This window comes from Clytia hemisphaerica, unplaced genomic scaffold (assembly GCF_902728285.1).
Source record: "Clytia hemisphaerica strain Z4C2 unplaced genomic scaffold, Clytia hemisphaerica genome assembly, whole genome shotgun sequence".
Classification (NCBI taxonomy): Eukaryota; Metazoa; Cnidaria; class Hydrozoa; order Leptothecata; family Clytiidae; genus Clytia; species Clytia hemisphaerica.
The window spans coordinates 421946-448640 of record NW_027103879.1 but is presented as its reverse complement, the minus strand read 5'-3'; the positions used below and the strand labels follow the sequence as shown (position 1 = coordinate 448640).

At 38.1% G+C, this 26695-nt stretch overlaps 1 protein-coding gene across 1 annotated transcript; it reads right to left on the bottom strand.

The window, feature by feature from the left end:
* Positions 1-67: 67 nt before the first annotated feature.
* LOC136808437 (uncharacterized) lies at positions 68-26695 on the bottom strand. Its single transcript, XM_067064972.1, has 27 exons — positions 23567-26695; positions 23199-23328; positions 22651-23058; positions 22363-22424; positions 22041-22161; positions 21734-21820; positions 21528-21593; positions 20922-20993; positions 20477-20604; positions 19797-19872; positions 18815-18982; positions 18492-18555; positions 18066-18340; positions 16406-17392; positions 15987-16094; positions 15521-15735; positions 14547-15160; positions 14222-14351; positions 13545-13747; positions 10444-10580; positions 8044-8216; positions 6809-6930; positions 6267-6465; positions 5725-5816; positions 5372-5535; positions 4809-5216; positions 68-4623 (listed from the first exon to the last, which is right to left on the bottom strand). Exons 1-27 carry the CDS (start codon positions 26593-26595, stop codon positions 466-468), a joined length of 12396 nt encoding a protein of 4131 aa, XP_066921073.1. The 5' UTR covers positions 26596-26695; the 3' UTR covers positions 68-465.

The window sequence follows — 26695 nt, the reverse complement described above, 5'->3', positions numbered from 1 at the left end:
GAGGTCAAGGTCTTCCAAATGAAAAGTTACCCAGCCAAAGATCAATACAAGATATGCAAATATCGTATAAATGTTTCATTGTCAATTTTTTAAATATGATATTTAAAAGACAAAAATAAAAAAATTACATTTATGCCAAAAATTTCTTTAATAATAATTTTGCTAAAAATGATGTAGGGTAGATGACTCAAAGAGAACTGAGAGAAAGATATATTTGGTAATTTACTACGGATTGACATCAGCAATTCAACACGACGAAATGATCAAGTTCATTGCAGGAAAAGCACGGCAGAGGAAAAGGCATATGATACTACGTGATACTATAGAAAAAAGCAAAATTATCTAATAATAAAATCAATCAAAATATACAGAACTAAAAATGTAGAAAAAATAGCATAAAAATATCGTGCGTGACACAATGCCACTTTTCAAAAAAACCCCAAAATTTTCATCTCCAAAAACCAATTAAGATGATGCTTTTCCGTCTGTTTTAGTCACGTGATCGACCGATTCATTATTCGCTGTTGTCGTGGCAACAATCGCCGTAGGCCTTGTCAATTGCGAGGACAAAACCGCCTTATCGACTAATTGGGGCGGTGAGGCGGGAAAAGAGGGCGACATTGAATTCTCATGACGTGGCGAAGTGACAACCTGTAATGTTTGTGTGAGAGGCGACTTAATTGGAGTGGGTGTTCGTGTAGGCGTTATAACTTGCAGGGTGGCGCTTTCACGCCCTGAAGAGATCTTCTTCTTTTCCAAGTCGATTGTTAAAGGGTTGCTCACAACGGCCGGTGAATATACCGGACTACTGATCGGCGATTGGAATCGTTCACCCATCAGTCTCTCATCTCCAGGTGTTCCACGGTTACTGGGAGAATGCTTTGATTGAATATCGTTCTCAGCGCGCGAGAAGGGTGGCGGTGAGGTGATATTGGGCGTTCGTCTGTTGTTAGTGGGCGAAAGAAGGCGTTCCGAAGTCTTGCTCCCTGTTGAAGAAATGACGCTGGCAGACTTGATTCGTGGTGACATTACACGGTCCGCTATCGGTGAAGAGCGTGGTTCACTTAGCGAAAGCCTGTCCACAGGTGATTTGATTCGATCCTTAGAAAGATTGGCGTGTTCATAAGGTGTTGATCCGAGTCTTTCGGAGTTTGGCGAGACAACTCGGTCAAGAGGAGGGGGGCCTTCCATTGGTCGTGGTGATTTCATGCGGAGGACTGGCGAAGTGATTCCATGTCCAGGAGAAGCAAACTCTCTCGCGGGTGGAGTTGGATGATTCTTTGGGGATTTTATGCGGTCGAGTGGCGGTGCTTCCCTCGGAATAGGCGATTTAGCTCTCGAAGAAGGGGAAGACGTTCGGTCGGTTGGTGATTTCATTCTACTTGTGTTTTGTGAAATAACACTCTCCAACGGAGACGGTCTTCGATCAATCAACGGTGATGAGTGTTTCGATCTTGGAGATGAAAGTTTCTCCAATGGAGGAGTGACCCTGGTCAAGGGTGGTGGTGAGGTCAGTCTCTCTGATTGTGAAGGTGAGAGAAGTCTCAATGAGTGAGGTGGTCTGTTGTCTGGTGAGTGGATGACAGGTTCCCGTGGAGAAATGGAAGACGATTGCCGACCGGATGATCGAGGTGACGGATCTCTTGCAGGGACATCGAGTGAAGGTTTCCTTGACGATCGTGGTGAAGGGGTCAAGTCTAACGGTGAAGGTCCGCGAGGTGACGTAATTCGTTCAGAATTTCTCGATGATCGTGGCGAGAAGAGCCGTTCAGTTGAGTGGTCGCGCGGCGAAACTATTCTCTCGATTGGGTGGTCGCGCGGCGAAACGATTCTTTCAGAAGACGAGCTTTTAAATGAGCGATAAGTGTCATAAGGTAGGAAATCTCTTGCAGATGGAGATGCATCTCTTGGTGGATAACGGTCTTTTGGACGTGACTCTGGTAGCTGATCGTATTGAGAGTGAAGTATTCCTGAAGTTGGCGAAAGTAGCCTATCAGATGGCGAGAAAGGTCTGTCGGCAGTGGATGATCTTCGTGTTTGACGTGATGAAGTCAATCTGTCTGAGGGCGGAGATCGAATCCTCTCTGAACGCGAGTTCGGTCTTTCCAAAGGCGATTTCATTCTTTCCAACGGCGGAGACTTTAATACTGACTGGAGTTCTGGTGGATGACCTTCAGCATTCTTTTCAACAGGCGATTTGATGGTTGAGCAAATAACTGAAGAGATAACTGACGCTCTCCGAGGCGGTGGACTAGTGGGCGTTTCTTCAGGTGAGTCTTTCTTTTGCAATGCCCTTGGACTTTTATCGGCATTTCCACTTTTTAAAATATTTAGCAGTTTGGAATCGTTTGATGGTTTCACAGTTAAGGGAACACCTTTGAATTTGGATGTCGGTAATTGAGCAGAGGCAGCCTTCGATTTTTCTTTTAAAGTGGAAATGACGTCAGAGAGCTTGCTGGAACTGGTCACAGGTTTAGATGGTTTGTTGAATGACACTGAATTTACGGTGGGCTTGTTCTTTGAGAAAGATACAGCAAGTGACGAATCGAGAACGCTACTTTTCTCGACAGATTTAGCAAGATCTTTAGTGATGTCTGCAAGAGACTTGGAACGTTTACCAGGTGGCTTAGAAACCGGTTCCTTCATTCCTTTCTCCTGTGTTAAGTTAGAGATGACGTCTGAAAGCCTCTTTGTTGGTTTGGGAATAGAGGGAGCGGGGGATGTCTCCATGGCTTTCGAAGGTTCCTTCTTTTCCGTTGATTCTGGTTGGGAATTCATTTTCTCTTTGATTTTGTCGGACACACCGGACTGTTCCATTTTCTCTTTCAGCCCTTGGATTTTCATCTCCAGCAACCCCAATCCCTTCTTGCGAGCTGGCTGTTTGCGTTGTTGTTGCTGCTGAGAGTTTTGTCGTACTGCTTCGGTTGAGATTTCGATGACTGGTCGTTCAACTTCTGCTGGTTTCGATTTCTTGGCTTTGGAGGGTGATGATAATTCATTCGCAACAGGGATCGTTTCCGCGCTACGTTTGAGAGTTGGTTCGTCTTGCACACGTCTTTTTTCTTGCCTATCTGGGAAAGAAACAGGAGAGCGCGACCGCCTCAATCTGTGCTCTTCGTGAACTCTGGGAGACTTGATGATCGGTTTCTTGGCTTCATCTCTGGGCGGCATACTTCGTGATAATGGCTGGTATTGAACAGGGGCGTCGACGGGAGAAGAACGTATCGGAGGTGAATGGAGACCCTCGTGACGGAACCGCGGACTGTCCCAATCAACTCGACCATATGGGAATCGACCTTCGTGTGGAGAGTGTCGATCAAGATGACGTGGAGAATGCGAATCTGTTGGGATGTGTATATAGTCATGTTTATGCGCAGGCGAGTAAAGATCTCTGGTAGGTGAAAGACGGCGGTGTTTAATAGGCGGGGATCGTCTCTCCAATTCGTCGTACAAACGTTCTTTTTCGTGACGGTAATCGTAGAAGTAAGGAGAGCGCGATCGTTCAGGATAGAAGTATGGTTCATGTGGAGCGCCACCTCGAAAACGTGGCGAAAGCGGTTCGTTGTAGTGGAAATGTTTGTGATGATCTTCGTGGTCGCGGTAGTGAGGACTGTGGTTGTGTGGGTGTCTGCCTACTGGTGGTGGCGGTGGTGAGTGGGTGTGTCTGTGTCTGGTGGGAGGAGACACCGGTCGATGGTGGTGATGAATGGGCGGAGGCGAACGACGATCTGGACTTCCAGGACGGTGGAAGGGTCCAGGAGAGTGGTGTCCGCGTCGGAGATGTTCTGGAGAGCGACCACGTGGTGGGCTTCGATCAGGGTAGTAGTCCATGTACATATCTCCCCCTCTGCGGTGTAACACATGAGGCGGTGGTGACCTCATATCGCGCCAACTGTGGCGTGGAGAAGGTGAGAGGGGCGCCATCAACCGCTCGTGCAAATCATCTTTACCAAGCGGCCGTTCAGCTTCACTCATCTCTGAGATTGAATCTTTGGCCCGCTTCTTGGCAGACCGTTCAGGGCGACGACGCAATGTAGGGGCTTCTTCAACTGGTTTGTCTTTGGAAGCATCTTTCTTATGTTCGCATACCTTTGATTGAGTGGTCGGTGAATGTTTGTCAGGCGTCAACGGAGGAGGCTTGGAAGTTTTCACGACTTTCGTTGATCGAGATTTCCTGGAATCAGAGTTTTGTGGTGACTTCATGAAGCGTGAAGGATCAGGTACTTTGAGAATCACTTCAGATAGATCGCGCTTCGTACTCGATTTCTCTTTCACTTCAATCTTCGAACCTTGTATACGTACATTGGAGTTCGGACTATCAATATGTATACCGACTGTTGGATCTGAGCTCGCGGTGGACGGAAGTGGAGCTGATTTGTTGACAGGGGAGTAAGCATCAGAGTCATGTCGTCTCGTTCGTGTTGGTTTCCCACTAAGCACTTTGACAATGGTAGGTTTGTGGTCGGTGTTGGTCAATGACCGCGACCTGGTGGAGCCAGTAGTAACGATGGAAGAGACTTTGGGAACTTTGACGTTGGAAGGAAAATGAATGATGGGCTTTTTGTCGAGTCTCGATGAAGGCGAAGACGGTTTCGTGGTGGACGGTGAACTCGGAATGTGAATCTGGAAAAAAAAGATCGGGTTAGGGTGAGGTTAAAATTATCTGCAAAAATAAATCATTGCTTGATTTTATCTTTGGAAGAAAAATTGAGAGCAACGAATAAATGCATGGGTTAACATTCAGTAAGAAATATCCATCCAAATCGGTGTTTGATACAACAAAAGAGATAATTACGATGAAAGCTCACCTGAACATTACGAGAATCTTCCATCTCTACTCCTCGCTCGACGCGCGGCTTCTTAATGAACTTGATGGAATCGATGCGAACTTTTCGATCATCATCAGGAAAGAAATCGATCGGATCGCCACGTTTTTTCCTCTTCAAAATGTCTCCTTTAGGGTCTGTCTTCACGGTCAATTTCAACCCGTCGATGCTTTTGATTTTGAAGTCACGATTAGGTGTACAGTTGCCACGTGAATGTTTTTCATCAGTCAGTTCGGCACTGGTGGTGTGGCCAACCGTACTAATAAGTGATCGAGAGTAACTCGGAAGTTTCGCAGCCATCGGTTGGATTTCGATCTTGGGCATTTTAGGCCATTCTCCTTTCAAAACACAAGTGCAAACCTTCTCAAGGTGGGACACGATTCCTTTGTCCTAAAACATGAGAATAATCCATTGAAAGCCATTTTATTCAACATTGAGTAGTGGAAAGATTGTAATTAGAAATATTACCGAAAAGATAATACAGAAGATAGTACAGAAAAACCCTGAATTCGGAATCTATCGCTTACTAAATAGACGTCGCTTACCTTGGGCCAGGAAGAAAGAAGTTGAGCATATTCGTTGGTATGCATGGGGATTTTGTTCTCCGTTTTGATGTCATTATTGAGTTGTGCTTCGTCTTTCGGTTTCTTTTCAGGATGTTCACCGTTCATTTGAGCATGAAGTGTCGGTTTGTTGTCGTCTGCTGATTCTGCAATGTGAAGGTGATTGAAGGTGAATAGCATTAGAACAAGACATAAGGAAGTTTCATTAGCTAATCAATTTCTCTTTTCTTTTGGAATATCGAAGGAACCTTAGCCGAGAGAAATTTTAACTCGAACATAAGCGGGTGGAACGATTAAGTCTGACCAAGGAATCACAAAAACAAAATGGAAAATACCTTTCTTCAGTGTTCCAATCTTGTCGACCATCTCTTTGAAGATGGAGTCTGGGTCGAGGAGGACTTGATATTCCGTTCTCCCGAGACCATGTCTAAAAAAAATTGACCGTTTTTCAATTCACACTCTGACGCACTAAAAAATGGCAGGCTAATTAAAGTCCTGTTAAGGAGTTTCTTAAAATCAGTGTTTTTCATTTGTAATTGTGCGTAAATCCGATAAATTGCGATAGTCGGGTTCGATTTCCCGATCTTTCCGGTTTGATTTCCCGATTTGGTTTGCGTTTGCGCTCGCACTTAATAGGATATACTCTTTTAAATTTTATGTTAGATATATTAAGAAAGGCTGACCACGATAAAGATGTTTGCATAATAGTTCGCTATTCAAGAATGACAATTACCGGAGTTCGCAGCCCTCATCGCAGCTGTTTTATTCCGGGATAGATGAGCGGCAAATATCATTTTTTTTGGTTTGTATGGATTCTCTAGAAAATATCTTTTTTTTCTTCGAAGGGGATAATGAAACTATAGATAATAAAACTTACTTGGCAACACCCTGGAGGAGAGCTTTGTCGTGTTTGACAGACTTCCACCAGTGAGGGAGATCATATGACTTGATGCACAGAGCCAAACGTTCTCCCAACTTTTCGTGTGGTAAGACCTGAGTGCGAATCTTGTTCAATAGTTTCACACGCTGAAGACACCGACTTGCTTTGTCTTCTGATATCTCTTCAATTTGACATCCTGAAAGGTTAGAAAATTTAAGGTTTGTCAAAACTTACAACGCGTGTCAAAAATTGTGTAATCTGCCTGACTAGTGAACAGAAATCTTCGTGCTATTGTAGTTGAACCAAAAATTTTCTAAAGAGGTACATGCAACTTTCTCAAATTCGAGTCTCTACTATTCGAATCTTTCTCTAATACGAACTAAAATATTGGTCCCGTCAGCTAGAAATTAGTATAGAATGCTTTCTGCCATTCGAATCTTTCTCTAATTCGAAGAAATCCTTGGTCACTTGAAGATCGAATTAGAGATAGTCAACTGTATGTGATTGATCAGGAAAGGAGAAAATTTTTCGTGACCAACCTTTTAGCCTTTTCTCGTCGTTCTCGGTGGCCCGTCCACATATCCTCCTGCACATAGCTATGAAATCTTCGTAATAATGTGTCAACGTTTCGTCCAATTTCTTGTCCAATTTTGCAAGTTGTCTGAAAAAAAAGTTAATTATACTCAATATGGGGAAAAGCTCAAAATCAGTAAGTTTATTTAAAACAAGCAACATGCTGAATGGACTTACCTAATGATTAGCATCAGATGAAAATAAGAAAAAAGTGACAATAATTGTACAAAAATTCAGAATGGAAAAATAAAGCTTGTGTGTTGAATATTGTAAAATGGTCATGGGCATTGCCATTTTGCATCATTGTGCAAAAATCAGAAAAAAATTATGAGTCAACATTGAGAAAAGCTATTCTTTCTTATTTGGTTAAAGGGAATTTCCCCAAAATACGAAAATCCGTCTTTTAAGGCGAATAAGAATTTTCCAGGAAAAACCACTTCAGCCATTCTTTAGAGAATCTTGCCCTCCATCTTTGAACAAAAAATCAGAAAAAAGTAATGACAGGATTTTGCACAAAGTCCAATAAACCCTATTTTTAGGCAGTTTTTGGCCCAAATTTGCCCAAACATATTTTTTTTCGAAAATCGGGCTCCGACACATTTTAGGCATTGCCATTTTGCATCATTGTGCAAAAAATCAGAAAAAAATAACGAGTCAACATTGAGAAAAGCTATATTTGCTTATTTGGTTAAAGGGAATTTCCCCAAAATACGAAAATCCGTTTTTTAAGGCGAATAAGAATTTTCCGGGGAAAACCACTTCAGTCATTCTTTAGAGAATCTTGCCCTCCATCTTTGTACAAAAAATCAGAAAAAAGTAATGACAGGATTTTGCACAAAGTCCAAAAAACCCTATTTTTAGGCAGTTTTTGGCCCAAATTTGCCCAAATAAATTTTTTCTCAAAAATCGGGCTCCGTCACGTTCTGGGCATTGCCATTTTGCATCATTGTGCAAAAAATCAGAAAAAACTAATGAGCCAATCCTGAGAAAAGCTGGTAACAGACGGACGGACGGACGAACGAACGGACGGACATGGGTTAATTTATAGAACCTCCACCGGGGTACCCGGAGGTAGGTCCAAAAATATTGTGTGTAAGCGCCGCACAACCGACTTAGAGGACGTTAATCAAGACTAAGTGTAGATAATAATGAGTGTATTGATAACAGAAGGTTCGGAAAATCAGAATCATTATGTTCTCACCTGAACTTCTGCCAGTCGTATTCTTTCGTTTCAGGGTTTTGAATAACACCGAAGTTACTGAGAACTTTGTAGAAATCGCTCTCTTCCCTTCTCGTCCATCGTTGCTGCATCTCCGCACGTTTTCGTTGCCGTTCCTGCACCATGTTCGCTAACCGGACTTGCTTCTGCTTGTCCTATGAAAACAAAAAAACTCTTCATGTTCTCCTGTACATTTTCCATCCGTTCCTTCGTTACACAGGAGAAGCGCCTAATAATATCACCCTTGGCCTATATTTCATGAGGACATTTCTTAACAAAAATTTCTAATAACCATGAAAAAAATATAAAGAAAAATTGTAAAGAGTTTATCCATGTAGCATTGTCTTTTCCGCTCTGTTCATAGAATTTGAACAAAATGGCTTATTCCCAAAGCATATAGTTTTCCACGGAAATGTTGAAATATCAAAACATTTAAGGCTTGAATTTTTATCAATAATTCTCATGGCAAGATCTCAAAAGTGTAAAATTTAATTAAATTTTCCATGTAGCAATGTCTCTTCCGCTCTGTTCATAGAATTTGAACAAAATGGCTTATTCCCAAAGCATATAGTTTTCCACGGAAATGTTGAAATATCAAAACATTTAAGGCTTGAATTTCTATCAAGAATTCTCATGGCAAGATCTCAAAAGTGTAAAATTTTATTAAATTTTCCATGTAGCAATGTCTCTTCCGCTCTGTTCATAGAATTTGAACAAAATGGCTTATTTCCAAAGCATAGAGTTTTCCACGACAATTTTGAAATATCAAAACATTTAAGACTTGAATTTCTATCAAGAATTCTCATGGCAGGATCTCAAAAGTGTAAAATTTAATTAAATTTTCCATGTAGCAATGTCTCTTCCGCTCTGTTCATAGAATTTGAACAAAATGGCTTATTCCCAAAGCATATAGTTTTCCACGAGAATTTTGAAATACCAAAACATTTAAGGCTTGAATTATTATCAAGAATTCTCATGGCAAGATCTCAAAAGTGTAAAATTTTATTAAATTTTCCATGTAGCAATGTCTGTTCCGCTCTGTTCATAGAATTTGAACAAAATGGCTTATTCCCAAAGCATATAGTTTTCCGCGACAATTTATTTTCAATGTAGCAATGTCTCTTCCGCTCTGTTCATAGAATTTGAACAAAATGGCTTATTCCCAAAGCATATAGTTTTCCACGGGAATTTTGAAATATCAAAACATTTAAGGCTTGAGTTTTTATCTAGAATTCTCGTGGCAAGATCTCAAAAGTGTAAAATTTTATTAAATTTTCCATGTAGCAATGTCTCTTCCGCTCTGTTCATAGAATTTGAACAAAATGGCTTATTCCCAAAGCATATAGTTTTCCACGGGAATTTTGAAATATCAAAACATTTAAGGCTTGAGTTTTTATCTAGAATTCTCGTGGCAAGATCTCAAAAGTGTAAAGTTTTATTAAATTTTCAATGTAGCAATGTCTCTTCCGCTCTGTTCATAGAATTTGAACAAAATGGCTTATTCCCAAAGCATATAGTTTTCCACGAGAATTTTGAAATATCAAAACATTTAAGGCTTGAGTTTTTATCTAGAATTCTCGTGGCAAGATCTCAAAAGTGTAAAATTTTATTAAATTTTCCATGTAGCAATGTCTCTTCCGCTCTGTTCATAGAATTTGAACAAAATGGCTTATTCCCAAAGCATATAGTTTTCCGCGACAATTTTGAAATATCAAAACATTTAAGACTTGAATTTCTATCAAGAATTCTCGTGGCGAGATCTCGAAAGTGTAAAATTTTATTAAATTTTCCATGTAGCAATGTCTCTTCCGCTCTGTTCATAGAATTTGAACAAAATGGCTTATTCCCAAAGCATATAGTTTTCCACGGAAATGTTGAAATATCAAAACATTTAAGACTTGAATTTCTATCAAGAATTCTCATGGCGAGATCTCAAAAGTGTAAAATTTTATTTAATTTTCCATGTAGCAATGTCTCTTCCGCTCTGTTCATAGAATTTGAACAAAATGGCTTATTCCCAAAGCATATAGTTTTCCACGGAAATGTTGAAATATCAAAACATTTAAGGCTTGAATTTTTATCAATAATTCTCATGGCAAGATCTCAAAAGTGTAAAATTTTATTTAATTTTCTATGTAGCAATGTCTCTTCCGCTCTGTTCATAGAATTTGAACAAAATGGCTTATTCCCAAAGCATATAGTTTTCCACGAAAATTTTGAAATATCAAAACAGGTTTGATATTTATGAAAGCATTTTCATGGGACTGAAGTGAACCGAGTTAACATTAGCACTAGAGGCATATGGCAGAGTATTGATCTACACAGACCCCCTAGCAAAAGTGTCTCATTTCCCAACATTACCCAAAATAATGAGAAACCAACCTTTTCAGCTTTCAAAATGTCGAGTTGTTCTTTATCAGTGAAGCGCAAGAACGAAGTAAACATCCTTCTCAACCTCATGTTCAAGTCGTTAGGTTGTGGCCACCTCGTGTCCGGATTGTTGCTTTGTACTTGTTTTGCTGAAGGAAAGAAAAAGGAGAAAATGAAAAGTGTAAAAACCGCATGCACATTGTTTAAAGAAAAGCTAAATGTCGTGAACTGATCAGTCATGAAAAAGTTGTCATCAACATTCAGTAGTCTAACGCGTTAAAGCATCATTTAAGCTCAGTTCTACTCCGGTGCGAAAGAAAAGCCAAGCCAAGTCCCAGGCAAAAAAGAGCCGCAGCCCCTTCCAAGATTTGAATTTTTTCCAAGCTTTAAAAAATATTAGAAAATTGATACAAACAATAAAACAGAAATATACAACCCCCTACATTCCCAGTGATGATGTTTTAGCTTTAAGCATATATTAGGTCCCGAAATAAGCAGTGCGCTTCTAGGCAGCCCTTTTATTCAAAAGCATTTTTAAGAGTGTAGCCTAATGCTTAATAATGAGCTATTAAGCTAAAGTTTTAATTTTACAACAATGAATTGATCAGTACAATATAAAACGTTTTGATCAGTCAATAGTCTAACGCGTTAAAGCATCATAAAAGGTTTTCATCAGTCAATAGTATAACGCGTTAAAGCATCATAAAAGGTTTTCATCAGAACTTGGTAAGTCTAACGCGTTAACGTTAAAGCATTACTTCAATTCAGCTTGCAAAGAATGTCCATCGAAACCTAACACATTTGAACATCGCTTTGATCTTTCTTACATAGGGAAGTGAAATAAAGTAAACGAACGCAGGTACTACTAGTTAGAAAACATATTCCCGTACTTCAACAACTATTTTTAAAGAGCTCACACAAAGCTGTCAAAATTTACGAGAAGCTTAATGCATGAACTGATCAGTTAGGATAAATTGTCGTCAATATTCAGTAGTCTAACGCGTTAAAACATCATTTCAGTTCAAGTTAATCAAATCGGAAAGTAGTAAATTCCTGAAAAAATCAGTCCCAGTTAATAAGCCCCAATTAATTTTACAAGAATGAATTGATCAGTTAGGATAAATTATCATCAAAAGTCAGTAGTCTAACGCGTTAAAACATCATTTTAATTCAGCTTGCCACAAAAAATGTCCACCCAAACCTGCCGCATTTGAATTAATTTTGATCTTTGTTACATGGAAAGTGAATAGAAGAACCGAACGCAGATACATCAAATTAGGACATATCTCTATACTCTAGAAATTATTTGTAAAGAGCTCACACAATCCTGTCAAAATTTAAGAAAAGCTAAATGCCGTGAACTGATCAGTTAGGATAAATTGTCGTCAATTTTCAGTAGTCTAACGCGTTGAAACATCATTTCAGCTAAGTTAATCAACAAAGCAGAAAGAAGTAAATTCCTGAAAAAAATCAGTCCCAGTTAATGAGCCCAAATTAATTTTACAAGAATGAATTAATCAGTCATGAAAAAATTGTCATCAAAAGTCAGTAGTCTAACGCGTTAAAGCATCATTTCAATTCAGCTTGTCAAGCGCAATAATGTCCACCCAAACCTGCCGCATTTAACATAATTTTGATCTTTGTTACATGGGAAAGTGAATAGAGGAAGCGAACATCAAATTAGAAACATATCTCTATACTCTAAAAACTATTTGTAAAGAGCTCACACAAAACTGTAAGAATCTAAGAAAAGCTAAATGCCGTGAACTGATCAGTTAAGATAAATTGTCGTCAATTTTCAGTAGTCTAACGCGTTGAAACATCATTTCAGCTAAGTTAATCAACAAAGCAGAAAGAAGTAAATTCCTGAAAAAAATCAGTCCCAGTTAATGAGCCCAAATTAATTTTACAAGAATGAATTAATCAGTCATGAAAAAATTGTCATCAAAAGTCAGTAGTCTAACGCGTTAAAGCATCATTTCAATTCAGCTTGTCAAGCGCAATAAATGTCCACCCAAACCTGCCGCATTTAACATAATTTTGATCTTTGTTACATGGGAAAGTGAATAGAGGAAGCGAACATCAAATTAGAAACATATCTCTATACTCTAAAAACTATTTGTAAAGAGCTCACACAAAACTGTAAGAATCTAAGAAAAGCTAAATGCATGAACTGATCAGTTAGGATAAATTGTCGCCAATATTCAGTAGTCTAACGCGTTGAAACATCATTTCAGTTCAAGTTAATCAAAGCGGAAAGAAGTAAATTCCTGAAAAAAATCAGTCCCAGTTAATAAGCCCCAATTAATTTTACAAGAATGAATTAATCAGTTAGGATAAATTATCATCAAAAGTCAGTAGTCTAACGCGTTAAAGCATCATTTCAATTCAACTTGTTGCAAAAAATGTCCATCTAAACCTGACGCATTTGAACATCACTTTGATCTTTTCAGATGGGAAAGTGAAATAGAGGAAACGAACGCACATTCAGTCAGGTCATAAGTAAACATGTTTCTGTACTCCAACAACTATTTGTAAAGAGCTCACACAAAGCTGTCAGAATTTAAGAAAAGCTAAATGCCGTGAACTGATCAGTTAGGATAAATTGTCGTCAATTTTCAGTAGTCTAACGCGTTAAAACATCATTTCAGCTCAGTTCAACTCCAGTTCGAAAGAAGTAATTCCCAGAGGCAATAAAAACAAGGCCCCCCCCTCAGATTTGAGTTAAATTCAACTCCAGTCCCAAAGAAAAAGTCAATACAAGATTTGAATTGAATGGAATGAATTGATCAGTCATGAAAAAGTTGTCATCAAAAGTCAGTAGTCTAACGCGTTAAAACATCATTTCAATTCATTTTTTTTTTCGATTACAATTATAAAACGCATTTGATGTTTTAACACTAAGACGAAGAATGGTCTTTACACATCAAATTAGCAAATAATTCTCTTTTGCGAGTTATGCAGAGTTTTGATGCTGTAAAACCTCTTCATAAGACCAAAGAACTTTAAACACTGTTTAAAACAAAAGTGTTTGGAATACCCCGAACATTATCTTTGTTCGAAACGGTCGTTTGAAGTTGAGAGATACAAACTAGAAAAGAGGATTTACATACCATCGGGAACCGTTGAAGGAGGGGTCTCTTTATTGGAAGCAACGGAAGCCGGTGATGCATTGTGTGAAGAGAAAAGATCATTCTCGTCTTCTGATTCGTTCATAGAGTCGTTCTCATTCTCCCCTGCTTTTGTCGCAGAGGAAGACGGTTTGCTTTTCTTCTTAGAGGTGACGGATTCTGTATCACTTGCCCCATCTTCGCATCTAAAGAGGGCGAATGACAAAATGTTTTTATTCGTGAACATACTCAATATATATCATGGAAACTCAAGGATTCCAGATAAGATAATACTTTCAACAATGAATTGATCAGTCATGAAAAAGTTGTCATCAAAAGTCAGTAGTCTAACGCGTTAAAACATCATTTCAATTCATTTTACGTAAATTATAAAACATAACCTTCAAGACGGTCAGGAGATATCTCAAATGTAGAGAGTATCACATTGGACTGTTCCTCAAAATTTCCATAATGGGGGGTGAACGAACCTTTTTAAGTGAAAACTAATTTCTTGGAAAAGTGTAGATATCCCCTGGAAAATGACAAAACACTTCTTTTTAGACACTCTGGAAATTCTTCTCAGATTACCTCTTGGAAATGTTCGTCCACCCACCTGCATGGTCATAAAATGGAATTGCCCATTGAATGTGTGAAGAATATAGGTTTGTGTTATGTTATACCTTTCGACAGAAGCTGGGTTAACGATACTCTCGGGCGTTTCCGGTGCTTTCTCGTCCATCTGATAAGGTCCAATTTTGTGATAGAAGTACAAGCAAGGATCGTTCCGGATCTGCTGGTATTTCTCGTAACCTGAAAAATTGAAATAAGTCATTTCAATCAGTTTTAGCAGAAAGAGGTACTATTTTCATGGCGTGTATTGTTGTTATCGATCTTATGATCTATCACTTAGGACATGAAACGAAAGTTTCTGTAACGAAAACGCAGTACTTTTGCCCATTTTCAAAAACTTTGAAGCTTTTGTAAATAAAGCATTACTATACGAACCATGTTTATAAGTTCCTATGAGAAGGGACTTGTCAGCTTTCTCATCCCACCAGACAGCGGGAAGTTCACCACCCTCGGCTGGAGGAACCGTGAATTCAATCTCTTCATGTGGTTTTCCTTCAAAGATATCCACTGAGGCTTCCTTGATGATGTCGTGTTTGAGAGAATGTATCAATCGTATCCGTGACATGATCTTATGGCAATGTTGTTGCAAGTGTTTCCGGTAACTGCTATCAATGATCAGCGTGTCCGGGTCCACTGTCAACCAATCTAAACCGCATTCAATGAGGGCTGGTTTACTGTATTGATGTGTCAGTCGTCTCAAAGCGTTCCTACCTGGGTTTGTGGTAGCGTTTCTCTTCCGACCACGCCCATTCTTGGGTGGTGGAGCGGAGCCTAAGATCTGGTCTGTGATATCAAACTTTTCGTTTTTTGGGGGAGCATTTTTGACGGATTCATCAATGAGGTTGGTGAAAAAGTCTTTAGACTTCTCATCGGTTTTATAGAATCTGAAGCAGTAAGCAAGGATAGTTCTTGAGATGCCTTCGACGTCATTGTTTCGGACTTCTTGCTTGAATTGGACTTGTGATGTAATGTCTTGCCAACGATCCCATCTAAACAGTAAGTTAGCATTAAAGTTTTTCAAAACCGGGGTTTCTCATTTATCTTGAAACACCACACCATGTAAAATGTAAATCCTTGTTTGATCAAAACTCTCTTAATAAATTAATATTGGAAAAAAGTAGTGATAGACTATTGTGCTTAAATCAGACCGGTCCCCCCTTCCTCGAAAAAAACTTCTCATCAGCAAGGTTTAAGCAGTCAAGAAGTCCACAAAAATACAATCCTTATTAGAAAAAGAAGGCTTACTGTCGCAGCTTTCAAAATTTCCAGCCCCCTTCTGGTAAGGTCAGATAATCACTACCCTACGGGGAAGAGTAGATGAATTGTTTATAAAAAGAGGAGTCTCTTACCCATAAATGAGTAGCAGTTTTTCAACTTTGAAGCATTCGACTCTGGTCCATGCGGTTCTTTCAATGTATTGTGAGGATTTAGATTTGCTTTTATTTGGTTCGTATACTTCATCATCAGAATCAAGGTCGGACATCTCCAACGCATCTCCGTCAATGTTGCCAAACCTTTTGGTTTGTTTACGTTTTCGGGGCTCCGCCATTATTAACTGCTTGTCCTGAATTATTGTAGAAGATTATAAGTGATTAGAAAGGATTGGGCCCTTAGTCCTTATTCTCTGAAAGATTTCATTGCGTGATACAACAATAGAAAACTTGAATTTTATCTTGGTTTTTAAACAGACTATACATTCACTAGGTAAGGAAAAACATTCCCATACAGTCCACTCACATCAGTGCAAGCCAGTAAACACTTTAGAAAAGAAGAGGTCAAGCTTGTTCAGATGAAAGAGAAGAAAGAATATCAAACCTGCTCAAGATCTTCGAGTTTGATGGAAGCTTTTTGAGCCCACTTTTTCCAAAAATCTGGATCATCAATATCGACATCAAGACCTGCTTTATCAGACACAAAACTTGCCTGAAAGTAAAAGAATGCACAAAATAAAAAACTATTTCAAATATTTATTTTGGTACTTCGGTTGTGACTGGTAGTAGGTCATACAATGTTCTAAGCAAAGTTTTTCCTCTGAGACGAGAAATGGATTCAACGCCACAAATTAGCCGGTAAGGCCTCTTTTTAAACTTCGCAAACACAGAAATCTGTCTGAGACGGGACAACGGTGAATTATTAGTTAAGAAGAAGAAAAGCAAATTGCAATTGCATACAATAAAAGACAAACTAAATGCTGAGCAAATTCAAGTTAACTTTGAAGAAGACCAGACAAATACCTTTGAGAAAGTGGAACCTTTTCCCTCGCCTTCAATTTGGATAACTTGTGTTCTCCTTTGTAAAATTTGATCAATATCTTCTTCGCAGAAGTTACTAGCATCCTCGTCATTTTCCATGACCGCTCCATAAGCACCTTTCTTCAGCAAATCCTCCACCTCTTTCTTACTCATGGCTTTTTGACCAGACGTTTCCTTCTGATTCATGTTTCCCAAGACAGCTTTATCAAGTCCAAGTTTTAAACTAGCTCTATCAAACATTTCTCGTTCATATGTATTTCTACATATTAACCGATAGACTTTCACAGGTTTTTCTTGTCCGATTCTATGACACCTGGCTTGAGCTTGTAAATCGTTCTGAGGGTTCCAATCACTATCAAAAATTATAACAGTATCAGCAGCTGTCAGGTTAATACCTAGACCACCGGCACGTGTACATAATAGGAAAACAAAGCGATCAGAGTCAGGTCTACAAAAACGATCAATGGCAGCTTGTCTCATGTTCCCTTGTACACCACCGTCAATGCGTTCAAATTGGTATTGTTTCTCCATAAGGTACTCTTGTATCAAATCTAAAACTTTGATCATCTGTGAAAATACGAGTATTTTATGTCCACCACTTTTCAGCTTGGGCAAGAGTTTATCAATGAGAACCATTTTACCGGAAGATTCAATCAAACCACTCAAATGAGTTAATTGTTTATCAGGTTGTTCTGGGTCAGAGTAGTCAGAGGAGATCTTCTCACGAGCTCCTTTGATTAAAAAAGGATGGTTGCAGCATTTACGAAGTTCCATCATGGTATTCATTAAGTTTGGTAAATTTGAATAACCTGAACCTTTTGCTAAGAAACTGAAATTTCGTTCAAGAATTGCTCTATAGAATTTCTTTTGAATTGTGGTAAGTTCAACTTCAACAATTGTTTCTTCTTTGGATGCAATATTGGTTTGTACATCAGCCTTCACTCGACGTAACATCATTGGCTTCAAAATCTGGGGAAAGAGATTTTCAATTGTCAATTGAATGTGGCTTTTATTTTTTAATCTTTCCCAATACAATAATAGTTTTATAACTAAATCAGTGTAATGGCGGGTAATGGTTTTGAAGCAAAATTGTGGTTAAGGGCACGCTTGTAATTTTAAAGTTTCACGAGGAAAGCAGGCACTGATCAGTTAAGATAAATCTTCATCAGAATTCAGTAGTCTAACGCGTTGAAACATCATTTCAGTGCAGCAATAAGATAGCAGAGGCAAAAAATATTCAAGGAAAGCTATTATGTCAATAGAAGCCTAAGGCATGTGATAGTAAGTAAGTTTGTGACTTCAGTCGGAGGCGACCCGAATGCTCCTCTTTCAATAGCTATCTACCAGAAGGTAGGTGAGGGTGCCACTCTTTCTCCCTCAATTGCTCTACTTTAACCCTTAATCCTTCTCTTAATTGCTGAGCATCAAGCAGAGAGGCATCTAGTACCATTTTAGGAATCTTTGGTATGACCCAACTGGGGTCAACAACCTTGCGGACCGTAGCCAGGTGCACTACAGTCAGCATGTGGTGCTGATCAGTTTTTAAAAATTAAACATCAATAAGATCAGTAGTCTAACGCGTGAAAACATCATTTCAGCAACCAAATTGGAATGGAAAGAAATCAAAAAAGAGATTAATTACCTGTTTCAGTTTTTCAACTTGGCCTTCAGTTTTAAGATTACCAAATTCAAACATGAACGCCCCTTGAGAAGGGAATCGTGTTGGCTCCAAAAAATTTAGAAGACTGAACAGCTCTTCAACATTATTTTGAAGTGGAGTTCCAGTTAACAGCACTCGATGTTCCATTTTCAAGTTATTTAATCCCTCCATCAGCTTACATTTTTGGTTTTTCAGTCGATGAGCTTCGTCAATAATAAGACAGCGGAATGGAATGGTACACAGAAATTGATTTGCACCTAACAATTAAAGAATGGATGGATTTTGATTTTCAAATTCTATCATGTAAAGATATGTGCAAGATCAAATTTTTCAGCATTGAATTGTCTGCAAAATAATTCAAGTATTATTAACTGAAAGTGAGTTTTATAAAGAAAAGCCATAACTTACTTAAAACAATTTCATAAGTTGTAATAATGGCTTCAAATTTGTAAACATCATTTATACTGTTTCCCTAAAAACAGAAAAAACACAATTATCAAAAACAAAAGTATAATTTTTTTCCCTCGAATTCAAGTTATTTTCGGTGCATCTTCCAGCAATATAGAGGCCTTAGTTTTTCGAATTTCCCCAGCTCAGGCCCTTTGTTTCTTTAAGAAACCATCTTTGAAAAAATTATAGGGGGCAAAGTGCCCCCCAACCCAGGTGACAGTTAAAACCTTTCTAGGACCAAAGTTTGTTCTGAGTACAATCACTGTAACAATAGTTGGTACCTTTTCATCTTTATAGTACATTTCATATTGTTGAATATTATTTCTGCTCACTGCACTACCATGGTAAACGATTGCATTGATGTCTGTCCAGGTTTCAAATTCACGTTGCCAATTACCAATCGTTGACAAAGGTGCAATAACCAAAAATGGTCCGCGAATACCATATTTCTAAAATTATATGTTTATGAAAAACTGAAGTAGGCTTGATAACAAAGTTGCATAAGTTGTCAAGCATTGTTGCAACCATGGCAACTGGGTTAAATGAAATAATAAATGTAAAAACCCTTTTCCTGGCGAGTAAAAGTCTGTTTCATTTAACATAATGGATTCTCCCACAGAGAGCATCACCAAATGTTTTGAACTAGCAAACAAAGGTCACGGGTCAGTTTTGACAGGTCAACTTTGATTACTGTAAACAAGGAAAATGTTCTAAAACGGTCACTGTTCTCAAAAGTATCATTCTGAGGGTATTTCATCCATGTATAACAATTCTAAGGGTCAAAATCTATCCATGCCATATCTCTAAATCGGCTTTCTTGAAGCACTCAAAATTTTCAAACAATGTCTGCTGATACTGTCAGCATTCTCAAAAGATTTCGGCATTTATTGTTATATACACCTCTTATTTTGTTATAATATAAATATTCTATAGTCAGATGTCATTTTGTCAATAATATGTGATTGCCACTTTGCATATAATATTCATATAATTACAAATGGCACTTTCAGAGGAATGTTTTGAATTGTTTTTTTGCTACAAACTTGTTATAATAATTTGGTCTGTCATCTATGACCTATGAGCAGTGTTTTGAACTAGCCCACTACTAAATAAGAAATGTACTACATGTGACAAAAATCTTGAAATTTTTCATTCTTCCCCCGAAAGCAGTCGTAGATCTTAAGGAATTATATCTATCGCAACAAACTGGGGAATACTCAATTTAAAATGTTGAAAAAATCTCAGGAAAACTATTATTCTCACCTTCATGGCACATAAAAGTGATATACTCTGAATTGTTTTCCCCAAACCCATCTCATCAGCAAGGATACAATTGATTCTACAAGAAATAAGCCAATACAGAGATATAATAAGAGAAAACAGTTCCACATTAGAACAGATTTATTATCAGGGCTTGAAATAAGGTTCAGTCATTGTTCGATCCAAATGGCTCATTGTCCGACCCAAAAAAGCTGTTCAAGCCAAAGCAACCCTGATCGGTCGGTTATTTTGTCCGGCAACCTTGAAATCTTTATTTTAATTATTTTTTTTGACAAGTGCAGTAGCACGAAGCTCTGAGTAGTGTACTTTTTACTTTTTGTTGTGATGAAAGATATCTCTTAAAGCTAAACTATTTCAATTTTCAGGGATATTCTTACAATTGTGGCGTTTGCAATGTTGTGTGCTCCTCACAGGTGGGAAAAAATTAAAGATCACCTTGTGTTTAAAAAAAAATCTGTCTCAAAATTTCTCTTCTTTGTATTATTATTATACCATGTTCTTGTGTATGAAAGTAATTTACTGTTTTTTTGGGTGAAGATGTATTACTTCAATGAGAATATCAAAGAAAATTGCAAAAAAAGATTCCCGACCACCAGGGTGAGATTTCTTTTCGTCACACATTTCAGGAAACAAAACTACTTCTTTTTAAGCCTTAACTATACCTTTTGTACCAGCAAAATGTTAACCAATTCATTCCTTCAAGCTGATAATCATGTAAACGATTTCCATTTTTGTACATTGGTGATTGAAGCTCTTTCACCCAATCCCCTTCTTGAGGTCTTGGTTTAAACTGCAATGAAAGAAATAAAGAAGATTAGATCTTGTAATTAAAAAATTGGAATATGATGCCTCCCTAAAATTTCCACTTTAATTCGTTTTCCCCTCTTCTCGGTTTGGTTTTAAAAGTTGCGTAAATGTACACAGGTATATACATTTTAGACAAGAGTAGTGAACCTCCCAGCCAAAATCTCTTAGAGCTATGGTCCCCCTTCTTCATCCCATGTTCATAAAATTTATCATAATTATCATTATCATCATGTCAATATATATCAACTATTTTCCTATTCCACATACCTATAGCAAATCTTACAACAAAATATCACTTACCCTTCTCTGTTCAACAGGTGGTGGTTTCTTCATTTCATGAAAGTTTTGGATTACTGATTCATCAATATTCATCTAAAATAGAAGCATGCAATCTTATTAAAAGAATTAAACAAGTTATATGAGGAGCCAACTGGAGCCAACTTAAATTCTCTCCATCACATAAAGCTAGATTTTATAATTGTTTTGACTGAGGTTTAATAAAGATTTTTATTTATATGAAATAAAATAGAGGTGTGCCTTGTACGCTGACAAAGCAGATTATTTTTAAGAAAGAAATTTCTTTAAATTTGTGCTGTGTGGCATGAGAAAAAGAGAAAGTTCTTTTTTCATGCAGAAATGCTGTGTAAGCAAATGGTAAGAGATATTATGTCAAATAATGTCCTTGAAACAGGGGTAGTCAGTATTGAAATTCCATACATCATGGCATTTAGTGATGTGGTGCTATACTGAAAAACCCCCCCTGATTGAAAACAACAGAAAATTAGAGAAAAAGAAACCTATTTCATCAAAAAGTCCGAATAAGCAAAAACCAACTTATATGGCTTCACTTCAATGAAGTATATAAAGCTCGTTGAAAAGATGTAAAGAAAGACAATTTCAAAATACCTTCAGCTCCCATGTGCTATCCTCATACGGCAAACCTCTCCATTTGACTAAATAGTGATCGATTGTCTGAAATTGGAAAACAAAAATTTCAGAATTTTAAATTTTCATATGATTATAATGATGAGCATTGGATGAAAACTCCAAGATGAAAGTAATCTGCACAAAATTCAATTTTTTTTAAGTGAATGAGAAAAAACATTTCTTACATCATTGGTAACTGGGTCGACAGTTGTTGTATAATCCAAAACACGATCTATTTCAACATAATCCGGATTAAATGGTTCGTCATCAAGCTATGAATCAATGAATTAATTACAAAAGAGTTAGAGCCAGTTTAAAGTCAAAGCATTGCAAACTACAATGAGGTACTTTAAAAAGTACCAAAATTCAAGGCACAAAGGTAGAGCAGACCCTGAATCCAAAAATACTTGTCTGACTGTCCCAGACAGTCTTGGATGTCCCAGACAATCTTTAGATTATCATACAGCACAAAGCTATTAGCCTTTTACTCACCTCATTCAAGTAGGCATAAGAAGAATCCCTTTTCTGTTTATATCTTTTGATCTTAGCAGGAACACGTTTGTCTTTCTTTGCAAGATATTCAAGAGTTCCCCATTCACAGTGAAGATATGAGCTAGAAAAAGGAATTTTCGTTGGTGATTATTATAACCTTTGGTTTGCAGCAAGCTACTAGACTAAATAACTAACTGTCATATGCTTTTAGTGCTACCATTAAAGCCTTTTGTATCTTATCTGAATATCTTTAGAATTTCGATTTTGATTTTTGTGAAAGGGACATGTAGTGAAAGTAAATTGTACAGAAAAGGTTACTTACTATCCTTTGTATTTAACATAGTACTCTTCAACCATTGTTTCTTCTTGCTCTTTTGACTTTGTCTGAAAGAGGAACAGTGTAAATTATTGGCTTTTGATTGACCAACTCAAATGTCAGATGTGATTATAGAACCCTCTTAAATCCCCTCTTTTTCAAATTTAGAGTGTGACACTATTTGTCTCTCAAAAAAAAACTTACAATAAATTTGATAATTTGTTTTCTTTTAATAAGAAAAGAAAATATCTTTCACTTACGGAGAAAGTTATAGATATAGAAGAGTAATATTACCTCACTCTCTTCAACTTTTTCTTCTGATATATCTTCGCTCTTCTCCTCTGTTTTGTTAGCGTTTTCTGGATCTTCTGTCTTTTCAGTTTTTCCGGTTTTCTCCTCACCAGGTTCTTGTTGAACTGTTCGCATGGCAAGAATCTTTTCGATGATAGCAATTTCCCCTTCAACTTCAAGATTAGGTTGATAAGCCACAAGTTGATTTACTCCACCATCAATGACCGGCTCAACAGGATTTGAAGCGACGGGAGGTGCTAAGGATTCATCTTCTTTTACTTCTGGCTGCTCTTTCGGTTCTTTTTCCTGTTCTACTTGCTCTGCTTTCTTTTTTCCTTCATCATCAGAAATGTTGTAATCAAAATCGTCCTTGTAATTTGTTGTTTTCTGACGTTCCCTCAGAGACCGCCTCTGCAAAAAAGAAATTATTATTAAAATTGATTTTGACAAAAAAATGAAAATGAAAATTATGGGTAACGCATATTTTTATAAAGTTCATCTCCTTTTTATACATAATATGACTATTGAGTTAACAATCAATCATAACATACCATGTTAGGGTCATCAAACTCCTTTCCAAGCAGCTCATCTGGAGGAAGTGCATCAAAATCATCAAACTCCATTTCTACAATTTTCTTTTGCTTTTCTTCTCTCTTCTTCTTGTTGAGACTTCCTGGTGGTCTGAGGTGAAAATATTACTTTTATGTTTAAGGTATTAAAAACTTGCTCAACTTTTTAACATGGATGTAATGCTTTGCAAAGTTTAGAGGCTCACTGTGCATCTACAACTTTTAATTTCTGTTTAATAAGAATAATGATAATAAAGTCAAAAGACAATGAACTAAATTATAATCATACAATTGATGGATTATTGCAGAAGTTTAAAGTATGGTACAATAATGAATGGAAATTTTCATACCTTCCTGCTTTGCCTTTTGGTGCAGTTGGATCTTTCTTCTTCTTTGTACCGCCAGCTTTTGCTTTGGAGCCTTTGCCTTTCCCTTTGGTTTTTGGCATTGTTTCTTGTTTTGTGTTATCAACCGCAGGTGGTGCCATGCCAGGAAGAGATAATGGTTTGCCAGGCATTTGATTGATATTGTTCATGGAGGAAGATGGCATTGAGGAAATGGTCTGAGACATGAAATTTGTCATTGACATCATAATGTTGGGAGGAATTTGTGGTCCCGCATGAAATTGATTTTGGTTGAATGGAAATGGTAAAAAGTTCTCTTGTTTTGCTGGAGCTTGCTGCTGTACAGGTTTATTGTTCAATTGATTTGTTATAGGAAGATTGAAGGAGTTATTGCCAAACATACTTTGCATATTTTGGTTTGGTGCAGGTTGCTGTCCTTGATTACCACTTGATAAAACTGTAGTGCTGGATGACAACTCCTGATAAGATTTTGAATCATTTTCAACTTGTTTAACTGGAGTGATAGTGTTCTCATTTGCCTTCTTTAAATCATCTTGTTTATTTGTAAACGACTCAAGTGGATCTCCATCAAAAAGAGAGGTTGAGGGAAACAAATCAGTGCCTGCTAGGAATGCTGAAGAAAAAAGACTATCAGTTTTACTGTCCTCTGTTAAAGCTTTCTCAAAACTTTCAAATTCAGGAATGTTTATTCCATCAAGTGAGTCCTCTAATAGTCCAGCATTTGAAATTTCACTTGGTTTTGCTTGGGCTTGCGGTTTAGGTTGTTGTGGTGTTTGAATTTGAGGTTGCGAACTTGTGTGTTGAGGTTGTGAGTTTGGAGGGATCTGCTGGTTTTGCATAGGAGTTTGATTGAAGTTTGGTTGAGGAGATCTCATTTGTTGAAGCTGATTAGATTGAGGAGGTTGCTGATGTGGTGGAGGTTGCTGCTGTGGTTGAGGTTGTTGCTGCAAGGCTCCTTGCATTCGAGTCTGTTGAACAGAAAGTGGTGAGCTAAAAGTTTGCTGTTGTGACTGCTGCATGAATTGCTGCTGTCTTTGTTGCATGAACTGTTGTTGTTGTTGTCGTAGGGCCATTTGAGTTTGTGAGAGTTGTGGCAGGGGAGATTGTAACCTTTGATTTTGTGGCAGTCGAGGGGAAAGCGGACCTTGTTGTCGCATTTGCTGCAATTGCTGAGGATGTTGTTGACGAAATCTTGGTGAAGAAAGGTTTTGAGGTTGATTAACCATTGGAGGTGCATTTCGGTTTGGTCTGTTTGGCATTTGTTCTAGAAATGGTGGCATTTGTTGTTTAGAAGCTTCATATTGTTTAAATATCATTGCATATCGATGGTTAAGCATTTGTATTTGGTGTCCTACCTCAGGAGTTTGAGGACTCTGTTTTAGAATGTTAATTTGCTGTTGTATTTGAGCCAAGCTCTTGAAGTAGATTGCTGCATTGGAGGATGGGTTACCCATAGGTTGAGTTTGCAATGGTGGTATATTTTGAGCAGACGATACAATTGGCGAGGGGATGGGCTTTACTGTTGGAGAGGGTTGTGCATTTTGAGATGAGATAGAAGGAGGTGAAGCATATGATAGGGTCTGTGTCACTTGTGTTAAATTTGAAGAAGGGGAGGTTGCAGCTGCCTCTGGTGGCTGATCAAATGAACTAGCTGAACTAACTGACGATGGAGCACCAAAATGTGTTAGTTTAGGTGATTGCGGGACATTGAGAGATGAGTTTGGATCAGTGTTAAAATTGTTCAGAAATGTAGAAATTGGATTCGCTCCTTGTTGTTGAGATATTGGTATCTGTGTTTGTTGAGGTTGTGCCTGCTGTTGCGGTTGGGGAGTTAGTGGTTGTGGGGTAAGTGGTTGTGGAGTTTGTGGTTGTGGAGTTGGTGGTTGTTGTAGTTGAGGTGTTGGTGGTTGCTGAATTGGAGTTGCAGGCTGTTGAAGAGGGGTTACTGGTTGCTGAATTTGAGGTGTGAGCGGTTGTTGGATTTGAGGTTGGGTTGAGGGATGTTGTTGCTGGGGTTTTTGCTGTGTATTTTGTTGAGGGAGAGGAGATCGAAGTTGTCCAGGTTGTTGCTGCATCATCTTTTGTACATTCAAATTTTCATTTGTTGATAAAGGATTGCTCATTTCATTTGCATTCAGTTGATTCATAGTATTGCCTGGTTGTTGTTGCTGCTGTTGATTGAGATTTTGAGCTTTGAATTGTGGATTAAAACTGGCATTGGCTTGGGAAGGCTGTTGTTGAGGCTGTTGCTGTTGAGCTTGTTGTGGAGAGAAAGGTGAAGGACCTCTTAGAGAAGGAGGAGCTTCATCCAAGACAGGCATCTTACGAAAGGCACCAGCTTGTTGATATTGTTGGTTGGATAGGTTTTGCATTCTTGTTTGAGGATTGTTCATCTCACTAGGAAAGTTAGGATTTTGCATCATTCTACTTTGTCCTGAAGACATTTGTTGAAGATGTGGAGGCATATTAGACATCATATTTCGAGGCCAACTATGCTGCTGCATGTTAGGATTGTTGAACCTTGCTTGTGATCCATATTCTTGCATCATTCTCATTTTTCTCATTTGCATATAATACTGATTCATTTGTTCTTGGTTCATTTGATTACCCATATCAAAGCCGTGTCGTGGAGTCATCTGTCGATTAGCAAACTGTTGAAGTCTCATGGCTGAGTTTTCCATTCCTCCTCCCCCACCAAAGTTTGATTGGCCATACATGTTATTGTACGCAGTGGGATGATTATAACGAGGCATTTGTTGCTGTTGGGGTTGAGCTTGTTGTGGTTGTTGTGCTGGTGTGTTCATCATGGGCGGTGGGGCAGAATTAATCATATCCATGAAGCTTCCTCCTGACAGAGACATGTTGCCACCAAGAAAATTTGCTTGGTTGTTCCCACCAAAATCACCGCCCATTCCACTGCTAGCATTTGTGTTATTATTGGCATTATTACCAGACACACCAGACATGCCAGTGGAAGCGCCCGAGTTGAAGTAATTCATGTAGTTTTGACTCATTGTTTATAGTAAACAATGCAATTTCTTATATTTCATATTTATCTTTGAAATTGCCATTCATGCCAAATGACAAAATACAAATAGTTTTAGGTTTTTTTCT